Source organism: Lampris incognitus, chromosome 20, assembly GCF_029633865.1.
Source record: "Lampris incognitus isolate fLamInc1 chromosome 20, fLamInc1.hap2, whole genome shotgun sequence".
Classification (NCBI taxonomy): domain Eukaryota; kingdom Metazoa; phylum Chordata; class Actinopteri; order Lampriformes; family Lampridae; genus Lampris; species Lampris incognitus.
Window position 1 is genome coordinate 19,705,305 of NC_079230.1, and position 23,955 is coordinate 19,729,259.

The 23,955-nt window shown below is 49.7% G+C and overlaps 1 protein-coding gene across 1 annotated transcript in view; it reads left to right on the forward strand.

Moving 5' to 3' along the window:
• ppargc1a (peroxisome proliferator-activated receptor gamma, coactivator 1 alpha) overlaps nucleotides 1–23,955 on the forward strand; it is a 50,400-nt gene that overhangs the window by 23,787 nt on the left and 2,658 nt on the right. The window contains exons 3-12 of the mRNA XM_056300311.1: nucleotides 1,286–1,480; nucleotides 2,543–2,668; nucleotides 4,351–5,719; nucleotides 7,534–7,579; nucleotides 7,830–7,903; nucleotides 13,478–14,738; nucleotides 17,053–17,145; nucleotides 19,028–19,148; nucleotides 21,296–21,417; nucleotides 21,853–22,004. Of these exons, the coding sequence (XP_056156286.1) occupies nucleotides 1,286–1,480; nucleotides 2,543–2,668; nucleotides 4,351–5,719; nucleotides 7,534–7,579; nucleotides 7,830–7,903; nucleotides 13,478–14,738; nucleotides 17,053–17,145; nucleotides 19,028–19,148; nucleotides 21,296–21,417; nucleotides 21,853–22,004 (3,559 nt within the window). The remainder of the gene's footprint in view (nucleotides 1–1,285; nucleotides 1,481–2,542; nucleotides 2,669–4,350; nucleotides 5,720–7,533; nucleotides 7,580–7,829; nucleotides 7,904–13,477; nucleotides 14,739–17,052; nucleotides 17,146–19,027; nucleotides 19,149–21,295; nucleotides 21,418–21,852; nucleotides 22,005–23,955) is intronic.

The following is a 23,955-nucleotide window of genomic DNA, read 5'->3' on the forward strand; positions in this document are numbered from 1 at the left end:
TGGCCACAGAGTGTCCCAGGGTGACGACGCTGTTTATCTGTCCGCTGTCTTTAAGTCCCCCCGGGCTCCCCAAGGCTCTGCGACTTACAGTTCCGGCTGTCAGTTGTCACCACGCGCTCACATTTGCATCTCTTTCTGTCACTCTGTCTTAGTCTAACAAACACTCGCTCTCTCACACAATAAGAATAAGCACACACACACACACACGCTCATATAGTATTGTGTTCTATACTGTTGTATGCTCTTCTCAGACACACATACACACAGTTACTTCCCACCAAACAACCCCCTTGTGATGCAGTTCACATCTCTTTCCATCACCCTACCTCTCTCAAACAAACTCGCTTTCTCTCGCCCTTGCTATCTATCGCCATACACTTATGTCTTTCTCGCTTTCTTTCTCTCTCTCTCTCTCTCTCATCCATATGCGTGCACACACTCTCACACTCACACCCACACACAGTCACACGCAGTTATAATTTCATGCATTAAATTGGGGAGTCAGCTGCAGCGGCAAACGTGCAGCAGCTCCAGCACATCAAAGTGGCACGAGTGGCAAGAAGCGAGCTTTATTTTCATGAACTGGTGACGCTAACTGCTAACGTCCCGCCCCGCGTGCACATCAGCTGTCATGCCGACACTTAAAATGTACCACACTCATTTAGCATTAGCAGCAGAAATACGCCTTATCTGAGGATTGCTTGCAAACATCTTGTCGGTAAACCTCTCGTCCTTATATCTGTGTGTGTGTGTGTGTGTGTGTGTGTGTAGGGGAGAGAGAGACAGAGAGAGAGAGAGAGAGAGGGGGGGGGGGGACTTGGATTGAAAACATTCAACTTCCACTATTGTTTCCTTTACCCCCATGGCCCTTCCACGCGCACCACTCACCCCACCCGAGCCCCTTCCCTGGATACTTGCTATGTGTCAGCCCTGGTAATGGGTTTCTTGGGGGAGATATTATTTTGGGTCCAGTAAGCTGCATGCTTAAAATATGAGTGACAGGCCTGACTCACTTGCGCAGTGAGGGAATTTTGTTTTTAAAAAGGCTGCCAGAAAAGAGGCAGCTCTGCTGCTGCAAAATAGTTAAATAAATACATTTAAATAAATAAATAAAACGTCCCACTCTATTCAGAATGAAAGCTTGCGTGCTACCACCCACCCTCCCTTCTTCCCTGGAAGGAAAACAAAGAGATGCAACTTCTCCTGACTAAAATGTCCTATTTTACCCTCCCTCTCTGTCTGTTTCTGTCTGTCTCTCTGTCTTCCCCCCTTTTCCCCTCCTAAGAAGATAGATGAAGAAAATGAGGCCAACTTGCTGGCAGTGCTTACAGAGACCCTGGACAGCATCCCAGTGGATGAGGACGGATTGCCTTCGTTTGAGGCCCTGGCAGATGGGGACGTGACCAATGCCAGCGACCGGAGCTGTCCCTCCTCCCCAGACGGCTCGCCGCGCAGCCCTGAACCAGAGGAGCCCTCTTTGGTAAGACCACCAACCCCGCTCTCCCAGCCCTCCTCAGGATATCCCCGACATCACTGTTCAGCCACTCCAGATTCAGCTGGTGTTAAATCTGAGCCATAACCTGCAGCGCCCCCAACCCCCCTTCCCTAAACAACCTCAACCTCACCACGCTGCCTTCATGCCAGTGCAATGCAGACACCAGATAAGACAATGCCACCAGGCTGGGCACCAAACGCTTGTTTGTCCTGTAAGGCCTTTGCATTTGGCAGAGCTCATATCCACCCACAACCACCACAGTGCTTGCCACAAAATGTACACTGTAAGGAAGAGGGTGTGTTTGTGAGTGTGCAGCAAAAAAAAAGGGCATTGCTGCAAATGCAGAAGAGCAGGAAGCAAATGGAAGCGATCAATGCTAGCTGCTAAGTGCTAAGTGCATAGCAATGCTGCCACTGATGCCCATATAGTGATATACATACAGTGTTTGTAAGGGAAGAATGGAGAAAAGAAACATCTCGTCTCATCGCTCACTGGGCCTCGACTAATCCCCCCATGCACAAGTCATCCTGTAGCAAAAAGACGGACTTCTTGATGAGAATTCGGCTTACCTTTATGGAGTTTTTTTTGTTGTTTTGTTTGTTTTTTATACACTCCACATACCATCTGGGCATACCGCTCGCTGCAAGGCTTTGACCTAAAATGTTGTTCTGTTTTGATTAGTTATAGGCCATTTTATTCCATGCCGGCTCCTTCCAAGTGACCTTTACGCATAGGACCTGGCGATGTTGATTCAATCACAGTCAAGACACCCAGCGTTTGTGTATCCAAAAACACCTCCGCTGCAAGACAGTTTTTCTTTTTTTTAACCCCCCCCTCCCCCACTTGTCCTTTTTTCTGTATTATACACTGGTTAAAACTGTGCCGGGCATTTAAACAGACAACCGCTTATCTGTTCTCAGTATAGTGTCAGGACACTTAAGTGAAATGTCCATTTGCATAAACCAGACTCCCATCCCAACACATACACACACACACGCACACACACAATTCGACCCTTACCTTTCGCTGTTTTGGATCCGTTTTCAGCTGAAGAAGCTGCTTCTGGCTCCTGCGAACTCCCAGCTCAGCTATAATCAATACACAGGTGGCAAGGCACAGAACCATGCAGCCAGCACCAACCACCGGATCAGACCACCACCTGCTGTCGTCAAGGTAGGAACAGACACACACACACACACCCACACCCACACACACACACAACCAAAACAGAACACACAAATTATCACACAGCCACACAAATGCATTTTTTTTGTCAATGCCCTCTACATGTTTGTTTTTCTCTCTCCCCCCCCCCGCTCGCTCGCCCGCGCTCGCTGTTGTTGTGGTGGCCGCCTTTGAAAGATGTTAGGCTAGTGCTGTAGTCAACTCTCCCGGGGGGCCATCTCGTAATGAAAACAGGCTGATTGCTGTTGGGCTTTCCAGGCGAGGGATCGGCACCGTTGTCTCATTAGCTCCAGCACTTATCCCACTTGGTATGGTGCCTGTCGGAAGGGAGGAAAGGAAAAAAAAGAAAAAGGGGGCGAACAGCTCTTGCCGCAAGATTGATGCCTTGAGACGACAAGATCAAAATATCAAGCTTGATGTTCTCATTAGACGGCTTGCATAAGAGTCCCATAAGTTTTTAGTTTTTTTTTTTCGGAGGTGGGGTTGATTAAGATGAATGTTAGTCACTTTAAGTATCATGGGCTCAGAAGTGTGAATTAAATGAAGTATGTGATTCCAGTAATCTGTCTGCAGTTGGGCGTCGGGATGCGGCGGCGGCGGCTTTTCATGACTTGACTCTTATTTTGTCGAGGTGCGCGGTGTAAATGGAGAGTAAAGCAAAATAAAGAACTCGTTTACTCGCTTGTGTTTGGGGGAAAATGTCTGAAATCTGCATTTGATACGTATCCCCCGGTGCTTAAAACCCCGTGAATTTAAAATGCATCTGTAGCTCATAGTATTGTTTGGTAAACAGTACATAACACAGACACCAGTGTGTGTGTGTGTGCAATATGTTTGCACATGCAGTGTGTCAACCTTCCTCACAGAGTCTATTTTCATACTGTGCCTTTGAGTCATCCATTTCTGGAGCACAGCGAATGAGGGCTCCCGGAGGACATAGCGCACGTACAGAGTGGTGTGGTGGGGCTCGGGGGGGGGGGGGGGGGCACGCAATTAAGATGATGGGCGGACCGCGCTCCCGCCATTGAATCCCAGACAGTCGGGCGACCGCTGTGCCGAGCATGTCTGTCTCTCTCTCTCTCTCTCTGTTTCTTCCTCTCTCTCACTTACTCTCAGGCTGCATCTGCGCTGACCTCTCTTTCCCCTCGCTTTACTTTGTACGGCGCTTTCACCGCACACACTGCCCCCCCCCCCCCACTCCACTGGAGCACCGGTGAGCAGCGGGCTCACTTCGGGCGTCACGGTGGTGCAGTGGTTAGCGCTGTCGCCTCACAGTAGCAAGGTCCCGGGTTCGAAACCCCGGGGTTGTCCAACCTTGGGGTCATCCCGGGGTCGTCCTCTGTGTGGAGTTTGCATGTTCTCCCTGTGTCTGCAGTGGGTTTTCTCCAGGTGGTCCGGTTTCCTCCCACAGTCCAAAGACATGCAGGTTAGGGTTAATACTCCTGTCTGTGCCCGTGACTGAGACGTGGCAAGACGAACTGGAGTTGGTCCCCGTGTGCTGCACGGCGGCGGCCCACTGCTCCTAGCTACTCAGCTAGGATGGGTTAAATGCAGAGCAGAATTTCCCCACCAGGATCATTAAAGTATATCAAAATGAAACAAATTAAAAAAAAAACAAACACATTGAGGTTTATGTTTTGTTTATTAATCATTGGCTTTCTTCTTTTCAGACGGAAAGCCCCTGGAACGGCAAAGCGAGGGGGGCCTCCTGCCCACAGAACCGCCCAGTGAGGCGGCCTTGCACTGAACTGCTAAAGTACCTGACGGCCACAGATGACATCCTGCTCCACACCAAAGCCAGTGAAGCCAAGAGCGCTTGGGGGGCCGCCGGCAGCAGAGACAAAAGCCTGGTTCTCGGCGCCTCCTCCTCTTCCTCCTCCTCCTCCTCGCCGTCCTCGTCATCCACCTCCTCGTTCTCCTCCCTCTCTTCCACTACCTCCTCCTCCTCCTCTTCCTCCTCCACCACTTCTAAGAAGCCTGCCACACCGTCCCAGCAGCAGCAGCAGCAGCAGCAGCAGCAGCAGCGAGGTGAGAGCCGGGCTGCAGCCGAGTGTAATATGGCTGGTGTTGGGGCTGGGAAGTGGCGGCGTTGCGCTCACAATGACGGGGCGGAGGAGCCAGAGGGGGCTTCCGTCCCCGCGGGCCGCAGGAGCCTTGCCTGCGGCCATGCCCGCCCCAAACTGGAGCACGGGTCGTCCAGTGAAGAAGGAAGGCCGCCAGGCGACGCGGGCCGCCTGGCCGCCGCTAGGTTCATTAGGTACATGCACTCTTATTCCCTCCCTCCCCGAGAGGTGAGTCACAGCTGTGAGCATTGCCGAGAGGCTGCGGGCGCTACTCAGGCTAGTCGGGGCCGGGGCAGGCAAGGGCATAGTAACAACAGTGCTGCCGCTAGTGCGGCGCATCGGCACATTACGGTGACCATTAAGAAAAGAGATGAGAAGCCAGGGCACCCTTTACTTAGCCAGCTGCTCACCTCCAAGCAGAGGCCTGCCCGCTACCGGGCCCACCTGCTCCCAACCACAACCAACCCTCTCCCTATCACCCCAAGCAAAATAGCAGTCAAGAAGCATGAGAGTGGTGTCCGAGCTGTTGAGGAAGAGGAGGAGGAGGAGGAGGAGGAGGAGGAGGAAAAGGAGAGCGATAGGTACAAAGGGATGAATAATCTTAGCATCCGGGGAATAGGTGGGGCCAGAGAGCCTGATTCTGATTCAAAGTACCTGTTGTCCCCTCTCACCTTAGACTTAGAGAGCTGGGTTGGCCAGCCAGATCTGGGGCTAGACTTTAGTTTGGGGTTAGAGCTAGGATGGCCAAGCCAGGGGGACTTTGGGGAGGATGTTGGCAAAGATGATGATGATGCGGATGCTGATGATGATGACGATGACCATGTCACGGGCAGCCCCACAGCAGTGCTCTCACAGGGCTCACCATGCTCGCTCTTCTCAGACACTAGAATTGCAGAGCCCACCCCTCCCTGCATCACACAATGGCAGGGGCACCCACACAGGCAGCATCCCGAAGACCAGGGCTTCCCGTTGTTAGGTAATCATCACTGCATCCCTCCCCAACCGCCCTTATTTCTACTCTCTCTTCTCCCTGTCCTGCTCTAACCACTTCCCAGTTTGACCTCACAACTAACCCCCGACTCTAATATGAGCCTAACCGCCACTTTGCGAACATAAAACAATGACAGTGATAGCCTGCTAGCCGACACTTTTTTTTCCTACCCAGAGGGGCATCCTTTCAAATTTGGAATAGATTGAAATCAAAAGGAGAAGGTGGGGGGGGGGGGCTAGCCCTATCTTGCTTCATTCTGGCGCTCCCAACGTCAGCCCTTGAACTGAACTATCATGGCCGATTGAGCTGGTCGACTGCGCCAAATGTGTGCATTTTACAGTCTCAGGTCCCGGATGCTGCTCTTTAGCGAGTCTCTCCGTATTACCAAAGCCATGCTCCCTTAGCTGGAGCACGAGATGGCCAGAGCCTCGGGCAACTGCACAAGCTTCCTTGACTCTCCTTTCTTCTCTCCTTTCCCTGTTTTTTTTTTCCCCTCCTCTGCTGTTGGTGCATGCAAATATGACTTCATTGACTGGGGAAGGGGGCTCACACATTGTCATGTGTCCTGTGTGTGGCATCTTCTGTACTTGTTTTTCTTTTGAAAAGGGACACAGACATGATTTCCAACATTTTTTTCCCGTTGCAGGGACAACACTCCATAAGCAGCCGTAATGCTGAGCGGTCTTCAATGTCTCTGAAACGACACTGAAATGTTGCCAGCCAGTGACGAGACAGTGGCGGGCAAAATCTCTATATATGCATGAGAGAATGGAAATATTAATACTACATACAGCCGCATAAGAAAATAGGAACAACACTATAAAACAGCTGTGTGTAGCCTTGTTATTTTCATTTTCTTACACATCCATCCATCCCTTCTCCAAACCGCTTATCCGGCTTAGGGTCGCGAGGATGCTGGAGCCTATCCCAGCAGTCATTGGGCGGCAGGCGGGGAGACACCCTGGACAGGCCGCCAGGCCATCACAGGGCCTACACACACACACACAAATTCACACCTAGGGAAAATTTAGTGTGGTCGATTCAGACCTACATGTCTTTGGACTGTGGGAGGAAACCAGAGCACCTGGAGGAAACCCACGCAGACACGGGGAGAACATGCAAACTCCACACAGAGGACGACCCGGGACGACCCCCAAGGTTGGACAACCCCGGGGGTTTGAACCCAGGACCTTCTTGCTGTTAGGCGACCACGCTAACCAGCCGCAGTGGTTATTCTTTGCTTATACAATGCCGCATATTGGCAAACCAGCAAGTTTTCACATTCAAGGATTGTGCAGCCGTCGTGGCACCCGCGGACACGACTTTCAGCAGTGTTTCGGACACAGAAGATCAGTATTATGGCTGCTAACGGAGTGCTGTTCCTGCAACATAAAAAGATATACAGAGAGAGATAATGTTGAAAACCATGATTGTTTCCCTTATATCTGTTTGTGCTCTTGAGCAGGGTATATCTGTGTGCGTGGTGTATCTGTGCCAAGGGAATATCCGCGGCCTGCCACATGCCATAACCTCATCCAGCCTCACGGAGTGAACAGTCTTTCCTAGGAAAATATAGACCTATTTCTTGAAAAAAACAAAAAACTGGGTCAAACATAAAACTTAGGCTCCGTAATAAGGCAGCATTAGAGACTCTCTAACCGGGGGATAGGTGTTCTGTAGTGATACCTGCTGTTCATGTTCCAATCTGAGATTGAATATTGCAGAATGTGGACCTGTTCTCCTCTGCCTCAGTGTCGTACCCAGGTCATTAATTACCCATGCTCCTTTGTGTTCTGCAGCCAAACCAACCACCTTGCCACTTCCTTTGACCCCAGAGTCTCCAAAGTAAGTGCGAGAAGTTTTTCCACATTCTTCTAGGCAAAAAGCAACAACAGCAACAGCAACAACAACAACAACAACAAAATAGTGTTAAAGAGACAAACGAAAGATCCTAGCACCCAAGATGAGGCTTTTTTTTTTGTTGGTAAAATCTCATTTTCATTTCTTAGATCACAAAAGGCTTCAGTGTGCCGCTCTCACTCCAGAAGTAAAACGATGCATGATTTACTTTTCTTTTCTTTTTTTTGTCTTCCAGTGACCACAAGGGATCACCGTTTGAGAACAAAACCATTGAACGCACATTGAGTGTGGAGATCGCTGGAACCCCAGGTAAACAAGTTTGTGGTGGGTTTTTTATACCACAAATAAAACATATTTTGAAATGTGCTGTTATTGCTGAGTGAGTCAGTGTGTGTATGTATGTGTATGTGCATGTGTGTGTGTGTATATATATATATATATATATATATATATATGAGTGGGAGTGTTAAGCCCTCTCGCAGGTTGATTCAGGCTCTTCCCAACATCTTGATAGCTTCATTAAAGATTAGAGGTCAAGGTGAAGGAACAAGAGAAGGTTTTTATGAGTACAGGTATTGATGAGGCTTTCCAATCTCCTTAGGGTTTATTAGCCGAACCCCCTCGACATATAAGCCCCTTCACCGTACACACAAACACACACACACACTGGACAGTTAATATGCTGCCTGTCCTCTTTTTCCTCATACAGATCTTAATGCTCTCTGACTGACGGCTTACTTAGCCAATACATCACTGGGAAACTGACATGGTGGTGTTATTGTTTTAATTGGTTTTGCCATGTAACTCAGTTTTGCAGATATGATCTGCGTCTTGCTTTCTTTTAGTCCCCAGACGGTCAAGTAATTTGATTGGCAGACATGAGGGCAAGCTACCAATGATAAGACTTTCACGTGACTACCAATGGGACAGCTGGTATTTTGTAAATGGGGGTCAGGGTTAAGAAATTTCATACGTTATTATTATTATCATTATCTATTTTTCCATTACCCCTGTATCACAGGGATAATGAATATGACATATATATATATATATATATATATATATATATATATATATATATATATATATATATATATATGTCTTATTCTTTCATTCGCTTGCTTTTCTCATTCCTTATTTTCTGCCTCCCTTCTTTTCTCTATCGCACATGCCACACACACACACACACACACACACACACACACACACACCACCAGCTCTCAGCATGAGTTATGCTGGTAATTATCCACCCCTACAAAACTTCAATTAATCATCGTAGGTCAATAAAAACAAAATGGCTGCAGTTTCGTCTTGTGCAAAGTCAGGTGTTGCGGGGGTCCCTTTCACTATTCATTTACCAGAAGGGGAAGTGGCCCTCGACATGCCTGCATGACGGCTGCCCTCTGCACCTCAAGGTGCCTTTTCAGTGTTGTGCTGGGCCCTCGCGGGGCTCAAACTTTGTGGCACACAGTCCGCGTGCACTCTCGTTGACCTCGGTCAATCCACCATTTAACCCCATGTGTAGATAAGCGTCAGGGGTCAAAGGTGATGCCAGCAGAGACGTAGATGGGGGGGGGGGCGCTTAAGCTCTCAGGCAATCTAGTGCAGTTAATATGTCTTTCCGTTTTGCGAAATCTGAGCGAGTCTGCTGACCTGCGACCAAATCCAGGCGGCCGTTCTGTTCCCACTGAATCGCCGTCTGTACGCAAAGCCAAGCCAAGCACGCCGTCGCGTGCAGAGTGGGGATCGGATAATACCAAAAAGAGCTTTTTACGAGTAAAGAAAGCTTATTTTTTATGGTTTTTTTTTTCCTCTCTAGATTAGTTTTAAAGTCTCGTGTTGAGTGGGACAGATGAACACGGATTTCAGTAAGCAGGGGTTCGTGAAGTTTATGGTCCAAGGTAACGCGCCCTTAGCAGACCCCGGAGTGGTTCTGCACTACGGCCGAGATTAGGACGGTGTAATTGATAACCAGGTGGAAGCTGGCCAAGTGGGCGGCTCCACCTTCATCCCGAGGCAGGTCAATGGTTCACCAGCGGAACTTACCATTAATCGTCTGCAAATTATTTTATGTCTTTACGATGAGTTGTAGTAGCAGTATTTATTGTTCAGTAGAATTTTCCACTACATAACGAGTGGAACTTTTTCAGGTCCTGACCCACATGTGGAAATACTTTTTTTGGCCCAGGCCCCATCACATGTTTTGTGCAGTACAATAAGCAATATAGTCGTTACCTGTCAAAAGGCGAGATTATAAACATTACTTTCAAGGTTGTTAATCAATGCATTATTCCTGTTTATAGTTGGTTTGGTTTGTTTTGTTTTTTGGGGGGGATCCCCCCCCCTTTTCTCCCAATTGTACTTAGCCAACTACCCCACTCTTCCAAGCAGTCCGGGTTGTGGCTCCACCCCCTCTGCCGATCCAGGGAGGGCTGCAGACTACCACATGCCTCCTCCGATACATGTGGAGTCACCAGCCGCTTCTTTTCACCTGACAGTGAGGAGTTTTGCCAGGGGGGTTTAGTGCGTGGGAGGATCATGCTATTCCCCCCAGTTCCCCCACCCCCCCGACTGACCAGAGGAGGCGCTAGTGCAGCGACCAGGACACATACCCACATCCGGCTTCCCACCCGCAGACACGGCCAATTGTGTCTGTAGGGATGCCCAACCAAGCTGGAGGTAACACGGGGATTTGAACCGGCGAGCCTCGTATTGGTAGGCAATGGAATAGACCGCTACGCTGCCCAGACGCCCTAGTTAGCTTGTTTACATTGACTCCAAAAGTATGAAACTAGATATGTTTGCTGTGGACATACTGCCACCCACTTGGGGGTTGTGACCTGTAGTTTGAAAACCCCTGGCCTTCATGTTAGTGAGACGACACTTCAGTGACATGTGGTACTCAACACCAAATGGACGGCAGCTTTCCGACCGTCAGTTATTTTTCTCAAGGGAGGTAATGGCGGCGCAACAACACGCAGCCAGGCCCCCGCGGATTTGACTTTTAAGGCCTAATCTGCACCAAGCTAATAGATTTACTCTGTGCTGCCGTGTTGTCTTTAATTACTGTATCTCATGACACCGGGGTGGTCTGTGCGTTGCTATTTGCAGGGCTTACCGTCGGATCAACCCCCTTAAGCCCCGAGTTGTTATTCGCTCCGGGGTCTCCTTGCAATTTACAGCTGGACGGAAACAGATTAGAGAACCTTCCGCTCTCTCTCTCTCTCCCGCTGTCTCTCTCCTTCTCGTCCGCCCGTTTGCTCCATCTCTTTTTCTCTCTGGCGGGGGCTCTATGATTGGTGTTCGTGTCCGCAGATCATCCATCACTAGCAGGTTTGACTGAGAGGCACATATTTATCTAATTCTGATTTATTTCACCCCCGCCGCTAATGGCTGCTGGTTTATGACCCCCACGCACGCATTGTTTTGGACAGATGGCGCTTCATTGGTGAAACAGAAGTTCCTTAGGCAGTGTGCCTAAATAACCCCCCGCCCCCCCCCACCACCACCACCTCCATTTTGCATAGCTCATTTCATTGGTACAATGACATACTATGTATTTATAGCTGGTTTCCTGAGCTTTGTGGAACACAGTAACAATCCATGCCGAGGGAGGAGGGAGAGATGGGTGGGTGGGTGTGTGTGTGTGTGGGGGGGCACAACGCAGGCCTACTTGCCATCATATCCAAATGATAAGTGGGATGTTAAGCCCTTTGCATCAGGCATCCCAAACAGGGCAAATGGCTTCAGAAAAACTCAGGTTTACATATCAGCCTCCCGCACTCTCCTTGCTGAGCTGCCTTCCAGGTCTGCACTCTGGCGCTGGGTTTGATGCTAATAGCTGCCATTTGGTGCAATTCGCCAGCAAGCGAAGAGTGATGTGTATTATAGGAAAGGCAAAGATGAGGGGAGAGCGTAGGTGTTTCAAAGTGTCGGGAGTTTGACACCGGTGAGAGACTGTTAGCAAAAGGTGTGTGTGTGTGTGTGTGTGTGTGTGTGTGTGTGTGTGTGTGTGTGTGTGTGTGTGTGTGTGTGTGTGTCTGTGTGTGTCTGTGTGTGTCTGTGTGTGTATGCACGTTCCGCACAAAACCGAGAGGGGGGGGGGGATATACGCTGAGGGATCGAAAGGGAGAGGGAGAGATTGATCCAGGTGGTTGGCAGACAGGAAGGAAGGGAAAGGGAAGAGACTGAAAAAGAGCAGGAAAGCGAGAACGAGAGCAGTGGCAGAGGCTGTTTGTGCGAGTGCATTAACAATGCTATAAAGCAGGCTCATCTCAGGGTTCCCCATAAACCTGCCATCTGTCTGGCTGTAAATCTGTCGGGGCGGGTCGGCCTGGGCACGAGCGGTAGGGACATGCCATGTAAAGGGGAATGACAAACCCATTCCCCACCAGTTCTCACACCTCCAGCAACACGCCGGAGAAGACATCTCACCGTGTCAGTCCAAAAGCATCAATATAAGACGCACAAGGTACCCACCCTCCCATGTCTGAGCAGCAACATGCTGGGTCTTCCATAGACTCTAATGTTAAACCTCCTGCGGCAGTGTCGGATGCCTACAGATGTTTTACCTGGCACAAACAAGTTTCCCCCTGTGGTGGTTCGACCTAATTTGAATATTAATGACATACAAGTTAGACGGTGCATAAGTTTAAGGTTAAGTTTAGGTTGCGGTTAAGATTTTTTGGGGGGGGAGTTCCCCTTTTTCTCCCCAATTGTATCCAGCCAGCTACCCCACTCTTCCGAGTTGTCCCGGGGCTGCTCCATCACCTCTGCCAATCCGGGGGGAGGGCTGCAGACTCCCACACGCCTCCTCCGATACATGTGGAGTCACCAGCCGCTTCTTTTCCCCTGACAGTGAGGAGTTTCGCCAGGGGGACGTAGCACGTGGGAGGATCATGCTATTCCCCCCAGTTCCCCCTCCCCCCTGAACAGGCACCCCGACTGACCAGAGGAGGCGCTAGTGCAGCAACCAGGACACATACCCACATCTGGCTTCCCACCCACAGACATGGCTAATTGTGTCTGTAGGGACGCCGAACCAAGCCTGAGGTTACACTGAGATTTGAACCGGCGATCCTCTTGTTGGTAGGGAACGGAATAGACCGCTATGCTACCTGGACGCCCATAGGTTGCGGTTAAGTTTAGGGAGGCTGGTGAATCTTGCTACCCTGCATACCTCTGCAGAATGGGAAGGATTCCTCACGTGTCTCAAATTGACACTTTAGCAATTTGTTGACATAGGACATAGTTTGCTTATGTTACAGGATGTTGTCAATATAGGACCATATCTGGAATGAGATGGAGGGGTGGGGGCTGAAGCGCTTTATAGACTGGGTGGGTGGAGGGGTCGATCTTAAAACATTAAACAACCATGTTATTAATAGTTTCTTTTAATTCAATTCAAGGGGAAGCTCTTTGATTTTATTCAAATGAACTGGCTGCTGTCCGAAGACTAAAATACCCCCCCCCCCACATAGGATACAACACTTTTGTCCTCTACGGGGACATGTACTCCCCCCCCCCCCCACCACCACCAATTGAGGGGATCGATCCAAGGTCAGAGAGGAAGGGGATGGCGAGTCATCCGTATTACAGCACCACCATATTAAGTTACACCGAGCATTACATTAATCTGTCAAGATTGCAATAAAATGGAGATCAGGATTAGGCCAAGTGAAAGTGAATATTTTAATCAGGCCTCTGTGTGTCCACTGTCCATAAACAGACCCAGGAGTTTATAGAGGACCGTCTCTCTGTGTGTGTGTGTGTGTGTGTGTGGCGGGGGTAATATTTAGTGAGGTTTGCATTATGATCCCATTTCCTTTTATTGCCCCCCCATACCACCCACCCCACCCTCTGTTTTTCTATCTCCCTCTCCAGGTCTGACACCACCCACCACGCCCCCACACAAAGCCAGTCAAGAGAACCTTTTCAAAGCATCGCTCAAAACCAAGTTGTCTTCATGTTCCTCCTCGGCCTTGGCGTGCAAAAGGGCCAGGCTGAGCGAGTTGGGCCCCAGCACTCTGGCCCTGGCCCCAGGTGCCTCAGGCGGGGGCCCCGCCAAGAAGGGCCCCGAACAGACTGAGCTGTATGCCCAGCTGAGCAAGGCGTCCACCACCCTACCCTCCTCTGTCGCCCTGCACACTTTGGCGGGCGGCCTGGAGGACCGACACAGCACTTCTACCAACAATCGGCGAGCAGCGTCCCGCGGCTACAGCGACCATGACTATTGCCAGGCGTCAGCCGGCGCAAAGAAGGACAGTGGTGCAGCCAACGCCACTGTTGCCATGACTAAAGCAGCAGCAACCATGGTTACCCAGGGTGCCACTGCGCCCTCTGCAGGCGTGGTGGAGGACAGGCATGTGGAATATAAAGACTCGACCATGCCACCTGCCTCTTCATCATCATCCTCATTTTCACCATCATCCTCTTCTGCTACTACTTCATCAGCCTCATCTTGTTCTTTAGCTAAGGAGTTGCAACAGGGATTTACCTCTGTGGATGCAGAAGCTACCCAGAGTCATGGGTCAGAGGAGAAGACCCTCTCCCCAGACACGCAGTTTCATTTACAACAGGCCACTGCAGACAGGAACCAGCAGCATCCCTCCCTGACAAACAGGAAACTCCTGCGCGACCAGGAAATTAGAGCGGAGCTCAACAAGCACTTTGGCCCCCCGCAAGTGATCTACAGCCAGGGTGGCCAGGAGAGGGTTAAGGGACCTGTTGGCAAGGGGGAGACGCCTGCTGCCCCCCAGCTCGTCAAGGAGGAGGATGGTAACAAGTCTCCAAGGCTGCCTGGCTCAGGATACCTGCACCCAGGGCTCCTGTCCTTCCATGATGAGCTAGAGCTGGGCGAGGGTCGCGAGGGTCGCCTCCTGTTCCCATGGGATGGCACCCCTCTGGACCTGCTCTTCCACTGCCCACCCCGCTCGCCCTCCTGCTCCCCACCATCCAGCTGCTCACCCTCGCGGGGCTCCGTCTCCCCGCCCTCCTCCCTCCTCCTATCACCCGGCGGGCCCTTCTGTTGGCCTGGCAGCGGCTCCCACTCCCGTTCTCGTTCCCGCTCCGGCTCCCGCAGCTCGTCCTCCCGATACCGGAGGCGCTCCCTCTCCAGCTCGCCCGACGGACGCACTTCCTCCAGGTAAGTCACCTGTCGTCTCACATACACCCCCCCCCTTTGGCTGACGCTTGGCAGCTTACCCTGACACGGGTCTGCATGGCGCTGGTTAAAGGCGGGGGGTCTAGATTAGCGGTGTGAAACAGGTTTGCTCAGTCGCCAGAGTGGATGTCACAAAGGATAGATCTCTTAGACTCGCAGCCGGGTTCCTTTAGCTGTTGCGGTGTGCCTTATTATGTCTTGGACAAAGACATCGAAGTAAGAGGTGAGAGAGAGATGGGAAGTATACTTAATTTTACTTCCATGTGTCATTGACACCCAAAATCGGAACACAGAAGCAGAAGAAGAAAAACAAATGCTTTATTGTAGGGTTCCCATGCATACCTGGAAAAGAAAAACACCTGGAAAATGACACAATTCATTGAATGTCTTGGGAAATATCATTGAGATCATGGACATTGGTTGAGTTGGGTTATAAAGATGTATGTCTACTCACTAAAATGGCATATTTTAGCAATTTATTTATTTTTTTAGCCGAGATTGTATAGTTTTTGCCATGTTTTTAGCCGCTGATAATACATGCAAGAGCTTGAAGGTTGGCCAGTGTGTTCAATGACCAGGTGAACGTTACATAATCCATTTAAGGACTGGTGAGGCTTCCCCTGACAGTTAATAATGTGTAATATGGTCTTCTATGAGCAACACTTATCTTATATATCCAAGCAAAAGTCATGGAGAATGCCTCTGTTATGTCCTGGAAAATGATGTCCAAAAAAGAGTGGTTATTGGCTGTCATTGGCTGAACTGTGATATCGCACCACATTTGTCAACTGCACGAAATGAAAATCGACCAAAAAAAAGCAGGAAAATGAGTGGCGCCTGAGGCATTGGACTTTTTAGCAGTGCTAGTTTTCAACCCCAGGCTGGGAGTTTTATTTGAGCATCTTCCTGACTCTCACATCCCTTGCTCCCTTGCTTGCCTCCTCCCGTTCCTCCGTTTGATGCTGGGGCTATTGTTTTAAGCTGCAGCTGTTGTTTTTGCTGAGCGGCAAAACGGAGCCCCCCCTCCCTCTTTCATATCCCGGTAGATGAAAGCCAAATCCAAGCTGTGGGAATGTAGTCCCAGAACCCCCTTTTCTCAAAAGAGGCTCCTATAGTTGGATCTCCCTGCGAGAACTACATTTCCCATGCTTCCCTTTGATCAGAGCCAAGGGGGGGGGTGTTCTGTCTGGTTTTTAGTTAAAGCGATGGATGAAAACCACGGCTTGATGAAAAGGACTGGGAAGACAGTCGTTCATGGAGTGCTGTGTGGCGCCGTAGAGGGCCGAAGTGACTCACTTTGTTTGCCTGATTACTTAAAGGTCAGTTTAGCTCGCAGACCCAGTCGTATCAGAGGTTCTTTTCCTTTTCTTTGTTTAGCCCTTGTGCTTCACTGTACAACAAATCAGTGAAAGCACAAACTAGCTTACACATTTTACACTGAACATTTTATATATACAAGAATGATCTGCGCAGAAATCCGACAGATGTGATTCTGGTTTCTGAAAATATTAGGTTTGGTGTTCGAGGCGACGTCAGAGATGTATTAGAAGGGAGGCAACATCTTATCTTTTCAAGCAAGTTTTGCTGGGAAAGTTTGCTAGAGAAATTTCAGCAGGGTTCCTCGCTCATTCCCACTTCTGCATTTCGAGCTTCAGAGCCAAGATCCACTTTTGTTCAGAGCTAACGGGGATGGCTTTGCTTTGCCGAGCTTCCAAAACTTTTCTCTTTCCATTATTTAAGTCCACCTTCTTGCAGAAAGGCTTCAATATTTAAGCAATGGGAGCTAAAGGAATGTAGGAGTACAAGCTTTACAGTCGGACCACTGAGGACTGTTGACCCCTTCCTCATACAAAAGAGATCACAGGTGCATGTATATGCCAGCTCAGATGAGGGAAAAAAAGATGATAATGTCTCTCCAGAAATGAGCAAGCATGTACGAAACTCTGAGGAACACTTATGAAGTTCGATGTCCATGAGTCAGCTTTACCTTAACTTTACATTGTGCTTTAATCTGGCATAGGTTGTATTCATTACCTAAGGCACATACATGAATATGGTTGAACTTTAACTGAATCACAATTTCTCGCATCTGGGTGGCGTGGTGGTCTGTTCCGTTGCGGGGAATTGGCTGGATACAATTGGGGAGAAAAAAAAAAGGGGGGGGGTCCGGAGAAAAAAAAACTACGGGTAAATTGGATGCAGACATATATTCAGTTTAACGGACACCTATTTTTGCTATATTTTTGCTAATTCATGATTTGTGCCTTCTTTTTTTCTCGTCTTTTTCTTTCCCCAGGTCTCGACACAACACAGACTCAAACACCTTTCGCTCCAGGACTCACAAAAGCCCTCACTCTCAGTCTCGATCTCCTCTCAGCCGCAGGCCAAGGTAATTATTCATGTTTCTATTAGTTAATCCCTTCTTTTTACCCTGTTTTCTAAATCTACCAAACAGTTAATTTCAGTTAAGGGCAAACTGTAAGCGGCGGGGACGGTGTGGCGAGAGTAGCGGCCGCGGTGAAAGTAATGACGAGATTCACAGGGACGGGCTGAAATGAAGGGACGAAGAAAAAAAAATGCAGTCGAAATAACAAACTCCAGAAGACAGACAGGACCCAAAAAGAAAACAGGGAGGCTCCTTTATCACCCGTCAGAAATAGCGCCATTTGTCTGTTATTCCCTGCGCACACAAAGAAAAATGGCTTCTGGCGTCCCGTCCCACCCACGTGGGAATCTGGTGACAAAGATTCAGGGCAAATATATATAATTGATACTGTTTTATTTGAGTAAGTGACAAAACAACCTCCAATCATTATAATCCACACTCACAGTTGACTCGTGAGTTTAATGCCCCCAGTCTCACGATGACACATATTCAGCTCAGTGTCTCTGTAGTTCTTCCACAAGCCTTCACAGGCACTGCAGAGGGCCCGTCTCATATGCAGACGAGTGCCGGCTCTCTGCGTGGAGAAGGAAAGAGAGAGAGAGGGAGAGACTGACACCAACGCTCCGCTCCGAGCTGATTCGGCGCCCACGTGCCTAATGACACCCGACAACCTCGAGAGTGGCTCGTCACTTGCAAACTTAACGGACATGTCCCGCGGTAGTCTGGGGGCGGGGAACGAAAGTTGCACTTTCCCTTCCTGATGAAGCCCTAACTAAGCAGAAAGTAATGACATGTGAAGTTGTGCTGACAGCGGCAGCTGCCGAGCTCCCCGGGCTCTCTGGCCTCGCCGCTCGCCGCCACTTCCTCGCGTGGGCTCTTCCTTTGGGATCCGTAATCACAGCGGTTCGGAGGGGGAAAATCTTATTAACATGGCTGTTTCCTTTTTGTCAGATGCGCACGCATGCACACACACACACATACATACATACACACATGCATACACAATCTCACCTCTTCAAAAAATAGGGTGCCGCTTCTCTATAAATCCTGACTCATGTTCTTGTCAACAAGTGGGCTGGGTTGGGTTGGGTTGGGGTGGGGTGGGGGGTTCTCGGGAAACCAGTTGTGTTACGTGTTTGCCTGGTTCCAGAGCTTTGGCTCCGCCCACTCCACCAAGTTGAGTGACTCTTCTGGTCTGGCGTCATGAGATGAAACGGCGGTTTCTTGGTTGCAAAAACGATTATCCATCGGGCGTCCCTGCAGACACAATTAGGTGTGTCTGCGGGTGGGAAGCTGGTTGCACTAGCGCCTCCTCTGGTTGGCCGTGCACCTATTCGGGGGGGGGGGACTGGGGCGGAGTAGCGTGATCCTCCCACGCGCAACGTCCCGCTGGTGAAACTCCTCACTGTCAGGTGAAAAGAAGCGGGTGGCGACTCCACATGTATCGGAGGAGGCATGGTGGTCTGCAGCCCTCCCCAGACCAGCAGAGGGGTTGGAGCAGCGACCGGGACGGCTCAGAGAGTGGCGTGAAAAAGAAAAAAAGAAAAGGGGATTATCCAGTCAGCGCCACGGGTGGGACTAACACTGTTATTAAACGTTAGATGGCTTAGTCTTCTCAATATCGGGGGTTTTGTTTTTACTTCGCTCCGCTCCACTCTCAAAACCCCGGCAAAACCCGTATGCTGGCATGGTTACGCATCAGTGCCGACTTAAAAAGACGTTAGATTCAGGGGGATACGTTGGTCTCCGCTGATTGGTTCGGGATAACTGAAGCCCCTTCTCCCACAGAAATCGGTTCGAGCAGCGGTGATAAATGGGAGTGTGACAACTTGAATTCTTGTCTGATATCAGGCGAGTCACGTGTGTCTTCGTTTTGACCTCGCAGGTATGACAGCTATGAGGAATACCAGCACGAGAGGCTGAAGAGGGAGGAGTACCGCCAGGACTATGAGAAGCGGGAATTTGAGAGGGCCGAGCAGAGAGAGAGGCAAAGGCAAAAAGCCATAGTGAGTCAATCCACCGAGCTGCCACCTCATTCTTATACACTTTCCTTAGTGTGGTGGAGGGTGGGCACACCCAAATGCACTTTACCCACCTTTTTGGGGGGTTAACATGAATCTTCATTACGTAAATTCATAGTATACCTCAAAGGCTACAGTATCAAACTGATGTAAGTCATAGAGAATTGTGCATTTCGATAGGAAAATACACAAATTAATGCTTTTCTGCAAATGTCGCCTGTACCGGTAGTTGGCTGCCGAATGGCGATCACTGACTGAAGATCTGACGTTTACTGAACTCTTTTTATTTTCCATTACATCACTGTCCATAATCCTTCCTGCTGATGTTCAGATAGACAGTGGCCCCATGCAAACAGTGATTTGCGCTAACACACATACACATGCACACACTTGCACACGCACACATTACCTAGAGTAGTGAGACAACCTGCAGCCCAAATGCCGTGTGCCACGGGGTCTTTCTACTGCAAGAATACATACAAAGTGAGTTCCTGAATGATTCAGGCGACAGGCCCTTCCTCTTTATCTCCAGGTTGGGTATTTTTAACATCTCTGCCATCTGGAAACACTGTCGACTCTTATTAATCACACCACGGGGGTAAAATGTTAAAATAGTGGAAAAGAGGAACTGGGAGAGCAAAGGGGCTGGGGGTGGGGAAGGAATCGGGTGAGAATCTTTGTGGCGATCTCTTTCAAAATTCAGTCTGATGTAATGAATATCGTATTTCTCCTGCCTTTCCGGTCCCTCCGCCTCGGTGGGAAATTGCTCAGGTTTCCAACAGGGTCCCCTCATCACTGCCGCCCATTGGTACACACATCAAATAATGCAATAATGTGCAAGTGGCTCGGTCTGCATATATTTTGAGAGACAGAGCGAAAGCGAAATAATTATGACCGGGGATGCAAAGGCCTCTCTCTCTCCTTCTTTTCCACCCCCACCCCCCCTCTCTCTCTTGCACCCACACACTGGCAGCCCTTGGGGTGCCATCAAGAAAAAGAGCGTCTATTTATCAGTTGTCAGCAACTATAAACCCCTAATTCAGCAAACACTTTTGTCTCAAACTGTATGTAAGCATTAAAGCCAGCGAGGAGAAAGCAGCAAAAAAACAGTATATTCTAGTTAATGTGTATTTCCCCCCCCCTTGCTACCCAATTCTGAGTAGATGAAGGTGAACTTCCGAGTTTAGTGCTGGGCAACTGATTTACATGTATAAGTTACCAGTGGCCTCCAGACAGCATTCCCAATTTGAATGGGTGTCAATGGACTTGCCTCAGTAATGGCAAGTAAATGAATGAATAAATAAATAATACAAGTGATACACCATAGCCCCGGGCTTGCACTGTACTATATGATTAGCAGAGGCAATTATACTACTCCAAAAAAAAAAAAAGAAAAGCTATAATTGCAGCCTGGTGTAGTTTGTTCCTAAATTATTCTGCTGTGACCCCCAATGTCCTCTGAGGTTCAAGGAACACTGTGTTTTTTTGCCCCGTGGCTTTACTGTTGTTGCCCTTAATGCTCCCTCCCTCTTTATGTGAATGGCTTGCATGTGAAATGAGCCTTCTCTGTCATATTAACAGGCCTCGATGAGAGAGCTAGCCCAGTTCACCGTGTTTCGGGGCGGCGGAGGTTTAATTCCCGGACGGGCACAAAGAAAAAAGGTTTTCTGATCTGGTTGTCAGGAGGACACCGTTGCATAACTTCATTTTTAGACTCCACAAAAGAAGAAAAAGGAGCAGTCCCTGCTGAAGACGTTGCATCATTTGATCAAAATCACTCCATTTGATTAGTGGACAGAGAAGGGGGCGGGGGGGGGGCGGGGGAAGAAAAGTGAAAGTGGAGCCGAGGCAGATGGAAGGCACTTCCGAACTGCGACTTCATCAGATAAGAGGAAGCCGGTTAGTAAAGTGGAACCGATCACACGGGAACAAAACAGCCAAAAAGAAGGAGGGCAAAATGGGTTCGGGGGCGGGGGCGGGGTCCTAAAGTCAGAGCTAGCCACAGGGGTGATCAAGACCAATTCATTAGGCCTTGGTGAAGAGAGAGAGATTGTAGAGAAAGAGAAAGGAAAAAAAAAACCGGCTCCCCCCTTTTTAATCTCTCTCGCTCTGTCTTTCCTCTTAACGAGCAGGAGGAGGGACGGGTGGTGTACGTGGGGCGGCTGAGGTCCGACAGCACCCGGACAGAACTGAAACGCCGCTTTGAAGTATTCGGCGAGATCGAAGAGTGTGCAGTGAACCTGAGGGACGATGGGTAAGGCCCCATGGACACCCTGTGCACACAGGCGTGTGTGTGTGTGTGTGTGTGTGTGTGTGTGTGTGTGTGTGTGTGTGTGCACGTGCTCGAGTGAGGAACAGAATGGAGGGGTGGAAGAAGGCAACCTATTCCTCGCAGTTTCTAGTTTTCCCTGCTTCATTCCACCCTTCTGGGTTGCATGTTAACACAGAAAATAATGTTTTGGCCTCAGCTGCCAATCTTCTCAAGTGTCGAAACAAAGCAGAGTGTACCGCTTGTAGACCAAAGGAGGGTTTTCGCATTCTCTGAGCATCTTTCGATCTATTTCAGGGCTTTAGGAGCCCCCGACGATACACTTTTATTGATTTGTCTTTTGCATATAAATAGTGTGGACACCGGCTTAAGACGAGCCCACACGCACGTTCTGATGTTTCATTGTCTATTCTCGACCAGGGACCATTTTGGCTTCATCACCTACCGCTACACTTGTGACGCCTTCACCGCCCTTGAGAACGGACACACCTTACGCAGGTCAAACGAGCCGCAGTTCGAGCTGTGCTTCGGTGGACAAAAGCAGTTCTGCAAATCACATTACACGGACTTGGGTAAGTGCACGGCCGTACGGCATCTATAGGACTCGTACGACTGTGGGATTGTCAACAAGATGCTTAAAATGGGGGGGGTTGGTACAGATGGTGGTGGTTGTTGTTGTGGTGGTGGTGGTGGGAGGGGGCGATTGAGCGAAAAGACTTGAGTGATGCTCTTAGATTCAAAGGGAGCGTCTCTATGTTGCTTACTCCCCCTGCGGCTCTGCAGATCAAAAGGGCAAACGGGGTTCAGAGGTCATTCTGTGAACATGCCAGAAATAGAGCCCCCCTCCTCCCCCTGCTGCCGTCGAGGCAAGTGGCTTCTTTATCTCTGTGAACACGAGGCCGATTCCATTACTCACCGACTCCATGTTTTGTTCTCTGTTGATATGAGGAGGCAAGGCATGAGTGGAGGAGATAGTGGTTAAAAGCATGCAACACAGCTGGTTAGAGATCCTCTGCAAGGTGTATGTTTTCATGTTCTAGTTGCCTCTTGTGTGTGTGTGTGTGGGGGGGGCATTTTGAGAAGAGGGAGGAGAAGGGGAAGAGGGTGTGGTAATAAGGGGAAGGACAAGGTAGAGGGAAGAGGAGAGAAGATGCGAGGGAAGAGGAAGGTGGGAGCAAGGTGAAGTCCCAGCAGCCCCCTCCCGCTGGCGTGCGGTTCCATCTGTCGCCAGCTGTTGCAGTGTCGAAACGAGACGGGACCTTGATGCGGCGCGCAGAGCGAGGCTTGTCATTTGCTTCGAAGGAGGGACGACTTAGGAAGCGTACCCATGCCTGCGTGTGTTGGTTTGTATCGTGGGGGGGCGGGGGCTCGTCGCGGTGCACTTCCACCCTAAAAGCACTGATAAAAGCAAATCACTTCATCCGGGCAAACATGTTTACACAGCCGGCGGCACACAGCATGTGCTGTGCGCACGTCGATGCGGCTAAAAACGCATCGGCGTGCGCGGGTCGCAGGAGACTTGAACGCGTCCCCGTGCTGGGATGTACGCGGCGATATGGATGAATGACGCGTCCGATGAATAATGGACGATACCACCGAACTGGAAGCTCTCTCCCTCTTTGTACGATTGACCCCACTTTGTACATGGCGTATAACAAAAATTGTCTTTTTTAAATCCGTTGTTTGTGCGCCGTCGTGATGCTTGACTAGCCACATTGAAACTTAGCGGAGAGACGTTCCATTAAGTCGGCTGTCCTTCAGCCACGGAACATCATCTGCCCCCTTTTCATGATGGAGAGTAGGGTAGATGTTGACTCTTGGGTTTTCCACTGACATGTATTTACCGCTAATACACGAGGTCAGGAATGTATAATGCAGCACTGCAGGAGGGTCAACAGGTCACCGAAAAGATGGGGGGGGGGCATTTTCCCCGTGAAATGAGGAGGTTATCTAATGTCTTCGAGGTACGGATCTGAAGTCGTCCGGAGAGGACATGACGTGAAGCTGAGACACAGAAACATTTTGCTAAGGACAGACATCGTGCCGAGAGGGACTAATCAGTCTGGAATAAAGAAAGGCCCTCATTCGGCTGTCTCTTTGTCCGATCTGGCTATTTCGGTTCTCCATTTACTGATGGCATAGGCTAAAAAGAGGAAGAGGAGTGGTGGGGCGGGGGCGGGCACTGTTAAAGAGAAGGACTCTTGTAATGGAACGGCATCATCCACACCTACCCCACCTCTTCTCAATCTTGTGTGCTCGCATCTCTCTCTCTCTCTTTTTTTTTCCCCGGTTGTTTCCTGAGACACTGTCCATTAGTTTTAAGTAGTGCACTGGGGTATTTTTCATCCCTCAAGGTGCGCGCTGTGACATGATCCACCCCCTGGCCATAGCATTAGATCACAACTGGCGTCTCCTGGCCGCCATGGTCATTCCCATTTCTCAAAGCTCTTGGGGTGTGCCGCCGGCCCTGATGGGGGGGAGGGGGGGGCACCCATTTGTGAAGCTGTCTGCCACCAGAGATAA